This window comes from Hippichthys cyanospilos, chromosome 5 (assembly GCF_059441005.1).
Source record: "Hippichthys cyanospilos isolate Australia breed blue-spotted pipefish chromosome 5, RoL_Hcya_1.0, whole genome shotgun sequence".
Lineage (NCBI taxonomy): Eukaryota > Metazoa > Chordata > Actinopteri > Syngnathiformes > Syngnathidae > Hippichthys > Hippichthys cyanospilos.
This window is the reverse complement of record NC_142373.1, coordinates 12436434-12454399: the sequence shown is the minus strand read 5'-3', so window position 1 is coordinate 12454399 and position 17966 is coordinate 12436434. Positions and strand designations below refer to the sequence as shown.

At 42.8% G+C, this 17966-nt stretch overlaps 1 protein-coding gene across 2 annotated transcripts; it reads left to right on the top strand.

The window, feature by feature from the left end:
* The first annotated feature begins 801 nt into the window (after window positions 1-801).
* lats2 (large tumor suppressor kinase 2) lies at window positions 802-17292 on the top strand. Of its 2 annotated transcripts, none has more exons than XM_088415502.1 (9): window positions 802-973; window positions 3283-3888; window positions 9193-9325; window positions 9443-11001; window positions 11970-12197; window positions 12426-12780; window positions 13085-13267; window positions 13342-13448; window positions 13883-17292. In XM_088415502.1, the coding sequence occupies exons 2-9, from the start codon at window positions 3538-3540 to the stop codon at window positions 14393-14395; spliced, it is 3429 nt and encodes a 1142-aa protein (XP_088271628.1). In that variant the 5' UTR covers window positions 802-973; window positions 3283-3537; the 3' UTR covers window positions 14396-17292. The 2 variants fall into 2 exon arrangements, with proteins under 2 accessions (XP_088271628.1, XP_088271629.1); XM_088415503.1 differs by lacking the exon at window positions 802-973 and adding an exon at window positions 1088-1178.
* The last annotated feature ends 674 nt before the right edge of the window (window positions 17293-17966 follow it).

Here is a 17966-nt window from a genome sequence, read left to right as displayed (position 1 = left end):
GGGAAAAAAAGTACAGCTACTATACATCGGTACTGTGCCTATAATGGCCTTTTTATTAGGTAATAATGGATGCTGCTGATGTCAGACAACAGCACTGTCTTAAGGTAAAGAAATTCTGACTAAGTACTTCCCGGTAGTTGTTGCTTTACTGGACCACTTTGACATTTAAGTGCATAATTTATTAGAGGAATTGGTGCTGGGTACGGGTGATATCAAAACTAGGAAGACTCATACTAGCATTACTGGTATCGAACTTCACATCACTAAAGTTAATTACAGTGGACCCCCACTCTCGCCGTTAATTTTGACGAGCCTTGTCGTACAAATTTAAAAAAATGTTGATACTGAATGCTGTTGAAATGTACGGAGCCCCGAAAGGGACGTTTTTTAACTAAAAAAAAAAGTACGAAAAACGGATTACCTTCCTACATGCGTTTCCGTGCAACGCGAGGATTCGTGCAATATATGATAATATGAAATATCTTCTTATAATATTGAATCAATAGATAATATGATGAATGGTGGATATGCGATTATATAGTCGCGAGTATATGTGGGTCCACTGTTCGTACCTTGAAATGGGATGAAATTTGTGATGTTAGATTTAATTTAACGTTTGATTTAACTCTACGCTTTTTATCCGTTCGTTTGGGTTTCATTACTAACTGTCCACTGGTATTTTACTGGAGCATTGTTCCGTTTATAGACGATCTTTGCTTGGCCTCGCTGTGACGCGCGTTGGTGTGGTCACGTGACCAATGGAATGTTAACAATGCACTGAGTGTCCAACTTTTTTTTTTCCTTTCTTTTTTTTTTTTTACTTGACTTTCAGCCTGTTGAAGAAAATGGAGGCAGCTACCATCACTTCTATTCCCTTTTCTCCTTTTCGTCCCTTCTGAGCATAACCAAGAACTCTCGAAGCCCGACGAGGACTTCTCAAAACAGATTTTAATAACTCCTTTTCCATCACATGGTAGGTGGACTGTACTTTTGGGGAATTGAGAGGGGGGGGGGGGACTTCTCCACGAAAAAAATGTTACAAAATGGCGATTCTGCATCGCTTTGAGAAAGACTTCTGCTGTTAATTCCAAATTCAAAAGGTCAAACGAGCAACCCGAAAGTGGTGAACTCGGGTTTCCACATTTTTCCTCCGTCCTGCGTGAAGGGGGACGGGTGAGGTAGGGGGCTAGTTAGCAACCTAGCGTACCGTGTTGTTTTTAAGCTATTCTTTACAAATTGCTTATTGCAAACTTTTAATACTTTTGTGTTGTTGTTGTTAAATTGGGGTTATTGTTGGGGTAAATATCTTGTTTGTGCCAAGAAGGTTGCTACATATAAAAGCTAAGAATGCTTGTAGGTGCCTTAAGACGGACAGTGTGTTGTGACTGTCACTTATGTACCCTGACACACACACGTTCGCTTTTTTGGACTTGTAAACGTGCAAAAAAAAAGCTCCAAGTGGTCTTCGTGGTTTGTCTGATTACACCGCATTGTTGTTATGCAAATTGGTCTTTATCATTGTCAGGCTATTTGGGGTGTCCCTCAAGGTTCTGTCTTTTAACTCTTGACATTGTGGTAACTGTATATTACCCTTTTTTCAATCTGAACACAGATGTGTTAAAATGTAGATTTTGGAGTACTCTATTGTCGCTGTCATAACGTTGACACTTGATTTAATACAGTATAAAATATATCAGTTTTCTTTTTTTGGACATTGAAAAGATGCAGTGATGTACTATCTGCAATCAGGAATATATTTTTCTCTCAAAATTTTTGAAAGGCTGACCCCAAGGTTGTGTTTATGACTTGACATTTTGGAATCAAAAGTTAAGCTATATTCCCACAAGAAAAAGCACAGTAGTACTTTTCACAGTGAACCATTTCGTCACTGTCACTACTCAAGAAACATGACTTTCTTCCTGAAAATTTTGCAAAGATCTCCCTGTACTTAAGTAGAGAGTTGTGTTAAGCTGTGATTGTGAAATGTGCCCCTTTTACACCCTATTTTAGATTTCTATATTTTTGTAATAAATTTATGCTGGGTACAAATTTGTGAGTTTGGTGTGTACTTGTTATTTAAGTACAGTGCGTTAATATTTCGAGGGCAATGTCCAGCTGCTCATCACTCCTATTTCCAGACCAGGCACATTTTTGGGGTGTTTATTTCAGGGTGGACAAAGAATAGATGATGTCCTCCAGTGATTCAACATGGCTGTAACAGATGCGGGCAAAGTCCCCTCAGACGGCACAACCGTTTCCATCGGCTTACCGAAAACTCAAAATAGCCGTTAATGGGATCGGTTGTCGTAATGTAAAATGACTGGCGACCGGTCCAGGGCGACAAAATTGTGGATGGATAACTTGGAGTTATATAGCACAACTAAAATGGTCACAGTTAATATGATTATTATTAGTGCCAGACCGATTAGTCAGTCAGCTGATTTATTGCTCCAATATTAGCTCTTTTTAAAGAAATTTGTATTTTTTAACACTTTAAAATCTTTCTCTCCTTTGGGCTTTTTTCCTGTTTAGACTATTGGCCTAAAGCGACCGCTGTGCCCAGTAAAGGGTTAACCAACACAAAGGGTTAGGGTTTCCTGGCTCATTTGCCCCAAAAATGTCAAACATTTTAAAATGTGTGTTTGTGTAAAACTTGACAAAATAAAGGACTAAAAAGTTGTGCCCAGGAGTCCAAACACAATTCAGCAATACGTTTCTTCATGTTGTAGTTATTTTGCTCCTAATTTGAAAAGAAAAAAATGACTTACTTTTAGGGCATTAAAAAGCTTTGAATTACATTTGCTGATACTTGCAGAAAGTCTGTTACGCTCTCACATACCCCCTGAAGTGCCTTCACGTCCTGCTATTTAAGAGCTGCTGTTTTACAGTATGATATATAATTATACTATGGATGTGTGAGTGCCGATACCAACCTCATTTCAAGTAAGTTGTTCAGCCCTGCACTATGGTATTTCAGTTTTCGTTTGCCCGTTTAACGCGTTGCACCCTCCATGAGTGGCTCGATGACCGCACTGCACGAGTATGCAGTGACACGCTAGCTATGCGCTAACGACAAACAGGCTGGGGGTGAAGGCGGGGTACTCCGTCGTAGTGGGGGCCACTACAGGCAGACACATGGCATTCCGTAGGCACTTGCTCGTCTGTTTTTTTTTTCTTTTTTCGTCTTTTGCAAAGTTGATTATGGTCCCACATCAGTTGCTGTGTTTGGATGGTAAACCGGACTGCCAAAGTAACACCCTACCGCCCTCCTTGCTTCCGCAGGAGCAGATTGGCAGCATCATGATTTGGCTCAGCGGCACCCTTGCGAGCGGCTGTATTTCCTGGAACAAGTTGGAACCCGAGCCTTGAAAGTGACACCATGGAACGCCTGTAGAACCCCTGCCGCTACCGCGAGTCCTCAGACAAACAAACAAGGGGAAACCAATCTCAGATCTGCTACAGGAGAGTCTTTCTTATCTATTTCGGTCAGCCACAGAGAGCGCTAACTGTGCTGCCTGACCCTAGGGCACCGCGGCCATGAGGCCAAAGACATTTCCGGCTGCGCCCTACATGGGCAATACGCGTCAAAGACTCCAGGAGATCAAGGAGGGCCTGAAGCAGCCGGCCAAGCTGGTGAGCCAGGCCCTGCACGGGGGTGGCCAGCGGGCCGAGGGCGCCGACCGCTCTGCCGGCAAGGATACAGCCGGGCGGCAGCAGCCCGTGCGCCCGCCGCAGAAGTTCAACAATTACCAGAGCGCCCTACGCGAGATCCGCAAGTCGCTCATGCCCTTTGCCAATGAGTCGGGACCCTCATCTGCGTCTGGGCACCCTGCAAGCGAGGTCAACCGGCAGATGCTGCAGGAACTTGTCAATGCCGGATGTGACCAGGTGAGATGTCCACTCATCCTACTTTTATTTTCAGCGTAACAGAACTCCGTTGGGATAAGCACCAGCAAGCCTGCGATGCGACCCTTGTGTGCATAAGTGGTTGTAGAAAATGGATGGATGGTTGGATGGATGGATGATGGATAACTTAATGATGATAAGTACTCATATGAGAGACTACATAAATAGCTGAAATTCCAATGATATGGAGAATTTTAATTTAAACTAGGTCTCAAAATGAATACTTGATTGTAAAAAAAAGATTTATTGATTAATTTGACAGTCAATTGGTGTGTCTTAAGCATTGCATCTCTAAAATAAGCAATTATAGAGTACAGGTATTCTAGAAAGTTGTCAGAGTTATGTCATAATAGTCGGTAGTCACATCAGCTTTTAATTGGTCCAAATCTAAGATACAGAGGAACAATACCATTTTATTAGCCACAGTTGTGCAATGGGGCTTTTTAAAATTGCGACATAATCCTTTATTACAAATGATTTATTTTGTGGCGCCTGCGTCAAGAATGATTGGTTCAAGCTAACGGCTTGGTTGAGTTCGAAAAACCTCAAAAATAGATTAACAGCCTAACAGCTACTTTGGAATAAATTACGGCTAACCGCCATCTTTGGATAGCACCTCGGGTTAGTGTTGAAGTTAGCATGGCATGACTATTCAGGTACTGTAAGGTCTTCTTTTGGATCATGTTGATAATTTACATTTAATGTTAGGCTAATAAATGATTTTGTTATGATTATTACTGTTTTTGAATAACAGCTTGGTTTCGTGCCTCGTTTAGGTTAGGATTATATCAGCGTTTGGCTAACGATATTCAACAGCTTGTATAGTTGAAGTTGGGACAGTCTCAACGTTAGGGTCACGGATAGTTTGGCTTTTAAATTTGCTAAGTGCTCTGTGGTTTAGCGTACTGTATCGTAGTGGAAAGCCTCTTTATTCGGATGATTATACAATGGAGGCCATTTCCTGGCCCTCTGGGTGCCGTGTCGCCATTGTCAAAGCAGGAAGTCCACATTCAATGGCAGCAGGGTGGATCAGTTCCTCGTCGCCACCAGCACCGAACCGGTCCCCTCCCCGCGACCCCCTCTGTGTGCAGGACCGTCCGGCAACCACAATAAATCATGTATCACAAACTATCACTTTTACCAGACTACACAGTCGTGTTGTGGCTGTTTCTGTATTGTATATACAACAATACTGGCCGCGTGTGAGGGCTTTTGGCGTGTGTAGTTTTGTAACTCGTGTTTATAGAGTGCGTGTATTGCTGTAAGGCACGCATCTTATCAGCTCTCCTTGTCGTCTCCTTGCTGGACTTCTCCAGCTGCAAATTAGCCAGCAATGTGGCTGGTTGCATAACCACCGAAGAGGAAATGTTTTAGAGGGGGAGAGAGGGGGGAGGACGGTGGGAGCGGTATGCCACGCATTGACAGCACATGAAAAACTCTTGTGTGTGCGTGTGTATGTGGACAGTATGTATCTGTAATGACTGGGTCTATGACTAAAACGTTTGTGTTTTTTTGTGTATGCTATCTACAGTGTCTATTTTGTCACTTGATAAAAAAAAAAATCTATCTCATAATTCAAAAATAGGAAAATATTTCAAATGGATTGTGCAGAAAACATGATTCTATAATGATTCAATGAATGGTTTCATCTATGGTAGAAAATTTGCAAAAACGTTGATCGTTGTGTCCCGAAGTACAGTAAACCAAATGTTTTCTTTTTAATTAAACACAAGATATTAAGTATGTCCTCTTCCTCCGTCCGTCTTAATGGAGGTTGACAGAAATAAAATATTTACTTAAATTTTAAGAATTTGTACCATTAAAATAATGACCCTAAATAATTAATTGATTATCAACAAATTTGCATTACTTTAGTACTCCATAAGTTGTCAACTGTTTGAGAAGCACTGCTTTAAAGTGTGTATTATTATCTGTAATGTGTGCATATTTGGATTTTGTGTTCAGGTATGTAGAGGCTATGCATTTGTGATGCGTGTATTTGTATTGATTGTACAGTATGTTCCAATAAAGTATGCTTGCTTATGTGTATTTGTAACAATTGTTTATGTAGCTATATAGTTGGGTGTGGCTGTGTGTATTTGTTATAAGTGTAGGTTGGCATGTATGTGTGTGTGTGTGTGTGTGTGTGTGTGTGTGTGTGTGTGTGTTTTTTCCCCCAGCCTATGGAATCTGCATCTGTGGCATTTATGCAACAGATGCAGGATGTGACTTGTTGGCGTGTGTTTTTATTGTTTGCGTGTTAAAATGTTACATAAAAGTTTGCCTGCACACTTACAACTACATATATAACAGTGGTTTCAGTTTGACCCCAAGACAGATTATGTCTATGACCTAAATTGTTGATAAGGTTAAAAATTGTGAACTCAGCTTGTTGCTGTCCATTTTGATGGGGGGGGGGGGTGCCAGTGTGACATACAGTATGTATTGAAACTGTGTAGTTTGCAAATATGTGGAATTCCTGTTTCCTAAATGTGAGGAGCATTTCGCCACGGCATCATATTGACAATAGTTTACAATATTTTTAACCGCTCTCAACCCTACGCTCGCTTCACTCGTTGTCACGCTTTCTCGATTTCTCTCTCTCACACTTTTACTTGAAGTAGCTTACGCTTGCTTGATTAATAAGTCACTTGTCTCATACTTACTATTGTGAAAGGTCCTCACTTGTATGTTTTGTGTTTTCATTTCTCATTTTCAAAAAAATGTGTTGGAGACAATTTCGAACAGCTGGAGGGCGGTCTCCACGCATGCCTCATTTCCAATTACACACTTCATCAAGGAGACATAAATGTGTGTGTGTTGTGTACAACAACAGCAGTCGATACAAACACTGCTGGCGGTCACATCAGCTGATCGCCGTCTAGAATGTTGCCATGGCAATGATGTTTACCAAACGTTACGCTTCTAAAATGAAGTCACTCAAATTCGACATCGGAAATTATTAAACTATAATTGCTTGTGTGTGTCTGTATTTTGGTGAGCATTGTTAGAAGACGATACCACAAGTATCTTCGTTCTCTGTCAGAGCGGGAAATTCCTTGGATGTTGCAAACAGCTGACCGATTGCTATTGTTTCATTGAACGCCTCAGTAACACACTTTCTTTTTTCCTCTTGCTCGTCAGGACTTGTGAGATTCTTGTCAGATTCTTATCAAATTCTTGTAAAAATGGTCCCCACTGCTGACAAAGTCAACATTTCGAACATTTTTCCCATGGGTGACTAAATACCATGACGCTTCTGTTGGAGGCTATCTCATTGTGTGATAAGAGAGCAAAATTCCAGGAACCTTTAAAGTTAAGGACTTTTCATGGGAATTCATCCATCTATTTTTCTATTCTCCTTATCCTCATTTGGACCACAGGGTGAGCAACGCTCCAAGACTTCAAGCAACTTATTACCTAATTGTGTTATTGTGAGTCCTTTGAAAAACATTTTATGCCATCCATCCACCAATTAATTACCGCTTTGTCGAGGGTCGGGTCGGGGTGGCAGCAGTTAAGCAAGGAAGTCCAGACTTCCCTTTCGTCCAGCTCTTCTGGGAGGATCCCCAGGGGTTCTCCTCCCGATGAGACATATCCGGAACACCCCTCCAGGGAGCTGTCCAGGAGGCATCCTAACCAGATGCCCGAACCACCTCAATTGGCTCCTCTCAACGTGGAGGAGCAGTTTTTCAACACCGAGTCCTTCCCTGATGACCTAGCTTCTCACTATATCTCTAAGGGAAAGCCTGGATACCTTTCGGAGGAAACCCATTTCAGCCGCTTGTTTCTCGTTCTTTTGGTCACCGCCCACAGCTCGTGACCATAGGTCAGGGCAATGATGTAGATCGAATGTAATGTAAATCAAGAGCTTCGCCGTTCGGCTCAGGTCTCTTGAAGACCAGTACAGCGTCCGCATAACAGCAGACGCTGCACCGATCTACCTCTCGATTGCCCGTTCCATTCTACCCCCACTCATGAACAAGACTCCAAGATACTTGAACTCCTCCACTTGGGGAAGGACCTCATCCCTGACACTGGGCACTGCACCCTTTTCGGACTGAGGACCATGATCTCAGATTTGGAGGTGTTGATCTTCATCCCATCTGTTTCAGACTCTGCAAACAGTTTAGCTAAGAGTTGGAGGTCTCGGCCTGAAGAAGCCCTCAGCACCACATCATCTGCAAATAGCAGAAACAACGTTTTATGCCTTTTATTTCAAAGTTTCATACAGCTCCGCATTTTCATTAGTGACTAAATTTTCTGCCGAATTAGGCAGAAATAAAACAATGATGTTACATAATCTATTTTCTGAAAATATGTATAGCGAGAGCACTATAAATCTAGTACTCAAAAAAGTCATTTGTTTTCCTCTAAAACTGCTATGCGCTTAAGAACCACTGACCAGAGAGTTTTGCCTCTTGGAGATTCTGGCAACATTTTTGGGAAAAAAAAAAAGAAGAGGAAAAAGAAATTGGGCATCAGATAAAAAGTTGGAGTGGTGCATTTAATGTACGGAAACTCCCGTTTGTGCAAAAGTGTAGCATTGGCCGCCTCGCAGGAATCTGTTGGGTGGCTCGTAACTTCCTCCCCCCCTCTCCCTCTCCTTGGACTTATCAGATCTGGATGTGCTTGAAAAATGTAGCAAAAACATTCAGGTCAAGATATCACGATGTCATCCAGGAATGACGTTTATGATGGTCAAATCCTGAAGCATAAACGCTGAGACCAAGGTCGAGGATAATCCGTTATAACGGAATGTTTTTCTCGCTCCAGCGATGGACCTCGCCCCAAGGCGTCGCACAGCTGTGACGACCGTTGCACATGTGCCATAACAACACTTATTGCCAAAGATTATTGTGCGTTGGCGGGAAAATCTCCCTCACATTCCACTTTTTGCATTTTCTTTTTCCTAAAGAAGACCATGGATGGAGCTTGTCTTTTTCAGCAATGACCTACATTAAAAGGGAAGAAAAATGAATCCCAAACCGCAAATTACGAGTCTCGTCTTGAGCCATTTGACCCACTTGTGCTGTTTGTGTGTTCTCTTGTACCATCTGTTGCTGATACAGGCTGATTTGAGGCTTTCTCAGACGGATACTGGAATGTTTTTATCTGTTCCCCGAATCTAGATACATATCGTAGGGCAGTAGTTCCCGACATTTTAATAATAAGTTAATTCATCTTTCAATTAATTTAAGAAGCATTACTATACATTAGATCTGCTCATATCTGCAGAAACTGTTTAAATCTCACAATTCAATTCTTCAATTCTGTGTTCTGCAGGAAATGGCCATTCGGGCACTGAAGCAAACAGGAAGCCGAAACATTGAAGCGGCTCTGGAATACATTAGCAAGATGGGCTACTTGGACCCTCGCAACGAGCTCATCGTGCGTGTTATCAAGCAGACTTCGCCAGGTATGCACTTGTGACCTTGGGGGCACAGTTCTACATCTTAATTGTTCCACTTGCTAGCAAGTAGTGTTCGTGTGGAAAATACACATTTTTGATTGATAATTTTTTTTATAATGTCAGGAAAAGCTGCCATGCCCCCTTCAATGGACCACCGCCCCCCGCTGGAAGCCGCAAGTGAGGCTGCGGGTGCCATGCCCCCGTACCACCCCATGTATGAGGGTGTGGCCGGATATGGTCTGGAAGGTGAGATGGCCAGACCATACATGAGTGCTCCCCCCGTCATGAACTACATGATGCCGCCCTCTGGAGCAGCACAGGGTCCCTCAATGGCGAGCCCAATGGGGCGACCGCCCAGCATGGGTAACTACCCACCGGTGATGGCGCCTCAGACTAACCCGGCCAACACCATGTACCCCCCGGGGGCTCAACAGAAAGGTTATCCTGGGGGTATGGAGCAGCATGGGCCCATGATGAGCTACAATGTCCCCGGTCAGCCGCTGGCACCCACAGCCCCAGTGCCTGGGCCCCACTATGACTACAGCCACCCCAGGTCTCACTTAATGGAGCCCGCAGGCTACGGAGTAAAGAGAACTGCCTCCTTTCAAAATAAGATGGCGCCACCCTCAATGACGCCCCCGGACAACTACATCAACATACAAGGTAAAGGGTCCATGGGCCAGAACATGCCAGGAGGAGGTGCCGGGGGGTACCCTGCAAATCTGTACCGGGCCCCTCACTCACACCCACGTCAGGCTAGCCCCACCTCTCATCAGGTCCACATGATGTCGCGCTCCCCAGGTGGGGTGCCACCTATGGGCCCAGACTTCCCCGATCTACCCCAGGGCTTGATGGCGCCATCCAGGGCGAGCCTCAACCTGGACTTGTATGAGCACCACTGGGCCGGACCCTCAGGTCCCGAGGGGGCGCCCCAAGCCAGACAGCCCCAACCTCAAGGGCCGTTCAGGGGTGAGGTCCGAGTACCCAGCCGGGCCAACTCCTTCAACAGCCGCTCCGCTGTGTCCAACGGGGTTCGGCCTCCCATGAGCGCACCCCAGGAGCCTACCCTAGGTCCTCCCAACACCATCACAGCTGTCACATCTCCGCCCATCCAACAGCCAGTCAAGAGCATTCGGGTGATGAGACCGGAACCCAAGACGGCAGTGGGACCGTGCCACCCCAGCTGGATGGCAGCCCAAGCCCAGGATACGACAGAACCTCCAGTCTACATGCCCGAGGAGACCTACTCCCTGGAGCCTCCCCAAGAACCTCGCTGTCCACCGCCACCTTACCCCAAGAATCTCATTTTGCCACCTGGTGAGACCGGGGCCCTGGAGGGGGCGGGTTCTGTGAGCGGAGCTCAGGACCTCAGTAGTCCCGCTTTGAGAAGCGCACACAGCGGCAGCGGTGGTAGCGGAACGACGGAAGATGGATCCCAGCAGATTAAGGAGAAGACGAAAGGCGGCAAAGCGGAAAAAACTGTCAAAGACAAGAAGCAGATCCAAACATCACCCGTTCCGGTGAGGAAAAACGCCCGCGATGAGGAGAAGCGAGAGTCTCGGATCAAGACCTACTCGCCCTTTGCCTTCAAGTTCTATATGGAACAGCACATTGAGAACGTCATGAAGACCTACCAGCAGAAGCTCAACCGCAGGCTGCAGCTGGAACAGGAAATGTCCAAGGTAAGCGAGTCAGTTACAGCTTGATGATAGATACCGGTAGCTACTCTATATTTGTTTTACACCCAAAGTGTCTTACTTTACTTATGTCCTATCTAGTCCATGCCTTGGTTTCATCCACTATTAATGCAGTAGTGTGAGAAATGGAAGCAAGGTATTCAGGGCCTCACAAAGACACTGAACACAAAATATTTAATTCACTTATAAGTCTGAAACTCTTCAGAGTTGAAATCTCGATATGGATTGGGTCTGAGTAAAACATTTTTATTCTTTTTGCCCAACTTGACTTAAAGTGCTTCAAATAGCCCACAAATATTTACTGCGGCCCCAGACAGTATGCGGCATTCTCATCCAATTATATGAAATGTTAAGAATGTTTATGAATGGCTCGAGGCTGACCATGTGTGGCCTTAAAAAGGATCTTTAACAGTATTAAAAGTCAGATATTTACTTCAGGCTTTGACATTACACATAACAGATATTCTGAACGTCCATACCCACTGGGGACGTTTTTGACCAGATGAACACTGTGATGGTTTTGTCATCTAAAGCAGTATTTGTTAGGAAAGTCCTGAGACACGAATCTACAGCCTGAAATCTGGAGAATTCTCCTCTGGGGAGTTTGCTTTAGACAAATAGATCTTTATCTTGATTGTGACCATACCATGAATTTGGCCTCTATCCTTTTAAACTCCTCCTGAAGGCATTTTTAGGGTCAGGCAGATAGAACGATACAAAAAAACAATCTGTACAAACAAGAAGCATCTTAAGACTGAGCAGACCAAATAAATAACTATAAATTTATAATTTCATAGTTTTTTGTTTTTTTTTAAGGGACGACACATAATTAGATTGCACAAAAGTGGTATTATTTTTGATCGCAGGTCCTTTTTACACCTCAAACTTTGTCCGACGGTTAAGTTACTCCATGAGTCAACTTGTGAGCATATCTTGTCGCTTCCCGTTCCCAGGCAGGCCTGTCCGAGGCAGAGCAGGGCCAAATGAGGAAGATGCTCAACCAGAAAGAATCCAACTACAACCGGCTGCGGCGTGCCAAGATGGACAAGTCCATGTTTGTCAAAATCAAGACCTTGGGCATAGGAGCCTTTGGGGAGGTGTGCTTGACGCGCAAAGTGGACACGTACGCGCTGTATGCCATGAAGACTCTGCGCAAGAAAGACGTCCTCAACAGGAACCAGGTGACTTCTCATACTTTTGCGTAATTGAAAAAGAATGTAATGAGGATGGTCTCAAAGTATCAATTATATATTCCGTCCCTTAGCCAATCAGTACGTGGGTTCTTACTAAGTGATGTGTGTTCATGCTGTTAAAAAAAAAAAAAAAAAATCCACAAAACAGCGGTGTACTGTATTAAAGCGAGGGAATTCCGTATTTTTGCTTGTACTTATGCAAATGGTCCGACTCAGGTGGCCCACGTGAAGGCTGAGCGCGACATCCTCGCGGAGGCGGACAACGAGTGGGTGGTGCGCCTCTACTATTCCTTCCAGGACCGCGACAGTCTCTACTTTGTCATGGACTACATCCCCGGCGGGGACATGATGAGCCTACTGATTCGCATGGGCGTTTTCCCCGAGCCGTTGGCTTGCTTCTATGTGGCCGAGCTGACCCTGGCCATCGAGAGCGTTCACAAGATGGGCTTCATCCACCGCGACATCAAGCCCGACAATATCCTCATCGACCTGGACGGCCACATCAAATTGACGGACTTTGGTCTATGCACGGGCTTTCGATGGACCCACAACTCCAAGTACTACCAGAAAGGTTAGGCAAAGGAGAAACTTGGTTGTTGTTTTCCAAAGTAAAAGCAGAAATTTGCAAATAATCGACATAGATTGCAGATTATTTACAGGTCACAAAATGATAAACAGTGATTGTTAGTTGGAACCCTATTTAAATAATTATAATTTGATCATCAATGATTTGTTGCACCTCTTGTGGTCCCATCAATGAAACCAATAAATGAATTCTTAAAAAAAACACACGTAAATAATGTAGGAATTTAAATCAAATGTGACTGGCTTCTGCCACCTGCGGAACTTAACTTCCCTGTGCCCGTTTTTGCCAGGGAGCCACGTGAGACAGGACAGCATGGAGCCCAGCGACTTCTGGGACGACGTGTCCAACTGTCGCTGTGGCGACCGGCTGATGACGCTGGAACAACAGGCCAATCGGCAGCACCAGCGCTGCCTGGCCCACTCGCTGGTGGGCACGCCCAACTACATTGCCCCCGAGGTTCTTCTGCGCAAAGGTGGGACCGCCTCGACCCAGGTACCAATCTCACCCGGTGAGAACAACCGTTTTGATTCTTGTGTGTGTCTTCAGGTTATACTCAGTTGTGTGACTGGTGGAGCGTTGGGGTGATCTTGTTTGAGATGCTGGTGGGGCAACCGCCCTTCCTTGCACCCACTCCCACAGAGACTCAGATTAAGGTGAGGATGTGTCAACCATTCTGAACACATCACATGTCACAAGATAATCACTCTTAACACGCTCAATTCAGGATCATCTTTTTTAATAATGACTCTTAACCCACACTACACCACAGGATCATCATTCTGAACACATCACACACGACAGGATAATGATCTGAGTAATGACTCTTTACACACACTACACCACAGGATCATCCATCTGAGCACATCATACAGTATTAAATAATCGGCCATAACTCATTACACACCACAGGATAATCATCCATGCCCAACCCCACATGTAGTGTGTGACTCTTGATGCATGCTAATGTATATCACAGAATCATCATTAATGATCACACCTCACACATCAAGACAATCAGGCCTTACAATCACTCTTGAGTACACTCCCCACCACAGAATATACTCACAATTGTGGGACATATGTCCAGGTGATCAACTGGGAGAGTACACTGCAGGTGCCCGCCCAAGTCAAACTCAGCCTGGAAGCCGTGGACATCATCGGGCGGCTCTGCTGCTCAGCCCAGGACCGCCTGGGTGCCAACGGCGCTGGCGAGATCAAGGCGCACCCCTTCTTCAGCAAGGTGGACTTCTCCAGCAACCTCCGCCAGCAGCCTGCCCCTTACCGACCCAAGATCGCTCACCCCATGGACACATCTAACTTTGACCCCGTAGAGGAGGAGGGCGGTCCTGGGGCCTGGAGTGACAGCGGGGACAGCACCCGGGCCCTGGATGCCCTGTGCTCGCCGCACGGCAAGCACCCGGAGCACGCCTTCTATGAGTTCACCTTCCGCAGGTTCTTTGACGACAATGGCTGTCCTTTCCGCTACCCCAAGCCTTTGGAGGGAGGCGAGGGCCCGCCCAGCCCAGAAGAAGATGACGAGGACGAAGAAGACGATGATGACGAGGAAGCTGGAGAAGGATGCGAGCCCGTTTACGTGTAGACCGATTGACTCCCACGGGACCGACAGACACCCTTCCCCACACAGGACCAAGAAGCAACATTCTGCCCCTTTACGAGTCTGGTAAGAATTTCAAAAATTCGGGAGTACCTTTCTTCCATTCCTTCCTTTGTGTCTTACGTGACTGAAATGCTCCAAAGTGACTTTGACAAAGTGTTTGTTTTTTTCGCTCTTCAAAAACACTAAAAGATTATAAGTGAAAAGGGAGTGAAGTAAGTACAACAGGAGGGCTGTTGGCAGGAGCAGGACCGAACCAAAGCGACTTAAACGGGCCGGACAGGTTTTCCTGAAAGAGTTTTGGGGGGAATGGTCAAAGCTGGACACTTCCACGAGAAGTTTAGACATTTGGAATTCACTACAGATTGCCCTCAGTCTGGATTCACAAACTCTTAGGGTTCATCAACCCCCTCTAGTGTTTTAGTATTATAACACATACAGCATATACTGTATTTAAAAAAAAAATACATCATTTGATTTTAAAAGAACTTATTTTGAGGGGATGACACATTTTTGTGTCAGTTTTGATGTATGGGAGCTCATTGAAGCTACTAATACCAACCACCGATACTTAAAGAACAAAAATCTGACCGAGAAAGCCCTCCTTGGCAGTAGTTGGGGCTATGCTGCGACAGTTTGTCACTTTGCCATACCATCATTTGTCAGAAGATTTTTATTTTTTTTAATATAAAAAAATCTGCAATTGATTACAATTGCAGAAAAAATAATGAGAACAAAAAATAAAGCATAACTCCATTCTTGTAAAGTTCAGGCTCTTTCCCCCCTGTTATTTAAAATAAAATTAAAAAGGAAGAAAAATTTAACAACAAAATTAAGCGAAGAGAAAAAAGACCGCAGCCAAACGCATGCGTATGATTTAAGTGCAATACAATGTGTGTTCCTTAAACACCTAATATCCTTTGAAAGTATTGAAAAGTGCCATGTACAAACATTGCATTGCTTTATCAACAATGTATACACTTACAGTATATACACAGTACTGTATGTGCGTGTGAGTTTGTGTGTTTCTCTGACAACATGCTGCTTATTTGTGTTATTTACCTGTTATTATTATTACCTGTTTTATTATCATGGCTTAAAGTGATGTTGATGATGATGAAGATGATGATGAATGTGGAATGTCGATGGCCGAGTCTTCCCTGTCCTACGTCAGGGCGGGTCCCTGAACGCAGCATGGGCAAGCTCTGAGAGAGGCCACCCGGTGGACTTACGGCAAGTTTGAAAAGAATGAAACGATGTGACATTTATTTATTTTTTTGGAGGGGGGCAGCACACAAGGCTTCCTGAGTCCACATCAAAAATGTTAAATGTGGACAGTCCGAAATTATCAAGGCATATAAAGGTGGCGCTAACTGAAAAAAAAAAAAAAAAAAGATAACTTGGAGAGTCAAAATATGACGCGAATAAAGTTGTAATTATGAAAATAAAGTAAGTATTACAAAAACACCTGTCAGCGTGCATTTTACAACCAAAAAAAAAAAACTCATGCAAATTTATTAAGATAAGTTGTACTCGTATGACGTGAAAAATCTTTGTAAGGACTTTCAAGGCATATAGTGTTCATGTTATTAAAAATATTCTTAAAGGAGTAATGGTAAGGAAAAAAAATCGTAAATTTTCATCAAAATTCCTAATGGTTTGAAAATACTCACAGATGTTTCATAATGTTACACATGTTATGACAACATTATGACTTTATTCCTCTAATATTACAACTTTATTCTCCAACTTTTTGGAGAGGAACTTTCCACCAAATTTTTCATTCTTCAATTGTTTTTTTCCTTGTGTGGCCCTGATAATCATAGATAGTCATTGTTATATAAAAAAAAAAATTGCAAAGCCATGGTTGTGCTGCGGTTCCTCCTAATTTTAGAAATGATTGTTGACAATCTGCCAAAGATATTTTTTCATCAGTATTTCCCAACTAATCCCTCACTTTTGAATGGCACATTGATGTGATATGTCCATTTAAAAAAAAAAAAAAAAAAAAAAAAACATTATTATGCTTGGACAATGACTGTAAATTGTTAGCCTATTGAGCCATTGTCAAAATAATTCAAATGTCAATGTACTTGCTAAAACATTTTGTTTTCTGCAAAATTTCTAATTTGGTTTTGTTTGGCAACTGTGCTATTTGGCTAACGGAATGTGCCTTGTGTGTGTTGTAAAGCCAGCTGAACAATCCCTACACCTCCAATTTCTTCATTCTTTGCTGTTTTTTTGTGTGTTTTTTTTTTTTTGGGGGGGGGGGGGGTCCATTATGTGGCCTTTCATTTTGTTGTTACTGCACTTGTTCTTTTGTTTTTGTCTGGTGTTTGAAAGTCAAACCGAGAACAAAAAAAAAAATCTTTGTTTAAAAAGCAAAACAAAATATTTTCCATGTTTGCAGTCCAAAGAAACATTTAGGGTTACAACGTTTATGACATACCAGCCCAGCCCTTTAAAAGGACAACAAAAAAGCTTTATAAGTAACAAGGTGTAAGTTTGTTTTTGTTTTTTTTTAAAGGTTACAAAATGATGACTGACAATCGTTGTTTATTTTTTTCTCTTTTGAATTTCATGTACTTGTACCCCCCAAAGGAGCTTGTTTAATGTATATTAATCGTGAATTTATATTTATACAGATATACATATTTTTTTTGTATCTTTCCCATCTCCCTACTTCACTTTCTTTTCTTTCCCACCGTTCTAATGTCCGAAATTCTACGCAGTATTATTGTTATTATTATTACTACTACTATCAAATTTAATTTTGTTTTCTACATTCGTGTACAAACAGACTTTGTCAATGCCGCAGTCTTTTGTTTGTGTGTGTGTGTCAAATGTTTTGTATAAATTAAATTAACCCACTTGGCACTCTATTTCTTTTTATGCACATGCTTATCAATACATTCTACTTTTTCATATTAATATAATGTACAGTAATTAATCTATTTGAAATGTGTTTTATTTATTTTATTCTCTTTTTTTTTCCACTTTCTGTTCATTATATTGACCTAATAATCACACGGACCAGTGTTAGGAGTAATATGTTACAAAAGAAAAAAATTGTATTTTGTCTTTAAAGACTTACAATACAGATTTGTACTGGTTTTATGCTTAAGCCAACCTTTATTAAGCGTAATGAGCTACATTTAAAATGCCAAATCTATATTTCCAGTTATGGTGGTGAGAGTAATCGAAAATGAATGCAATGGTAGTGTAATGCATTACATTTCAAATACAGCAATACTGTAATCTAACTGATAACTTTGAAATGACAGTAATAAAGTAATAAATTATGCATTACAGTTTTGAAGTAACTTGCCAAACAGTGATAAGGACTTGATGTTCCATAAAATTATTGGTGTGATTTTAAACATATTACCTAAAAATAACCATCACTGATTTTCGATAATATTTTTAGAATGCTGAAACATGTGTTTAAAACAAATTACAAATAATGTGTAGTTTTGCACAACTTGTATGTATGTAATTCTGATTTGAGAACGTCTTAAACAAAACGTGTTTGGTTTTTGGCCCAAACGCGTCAATG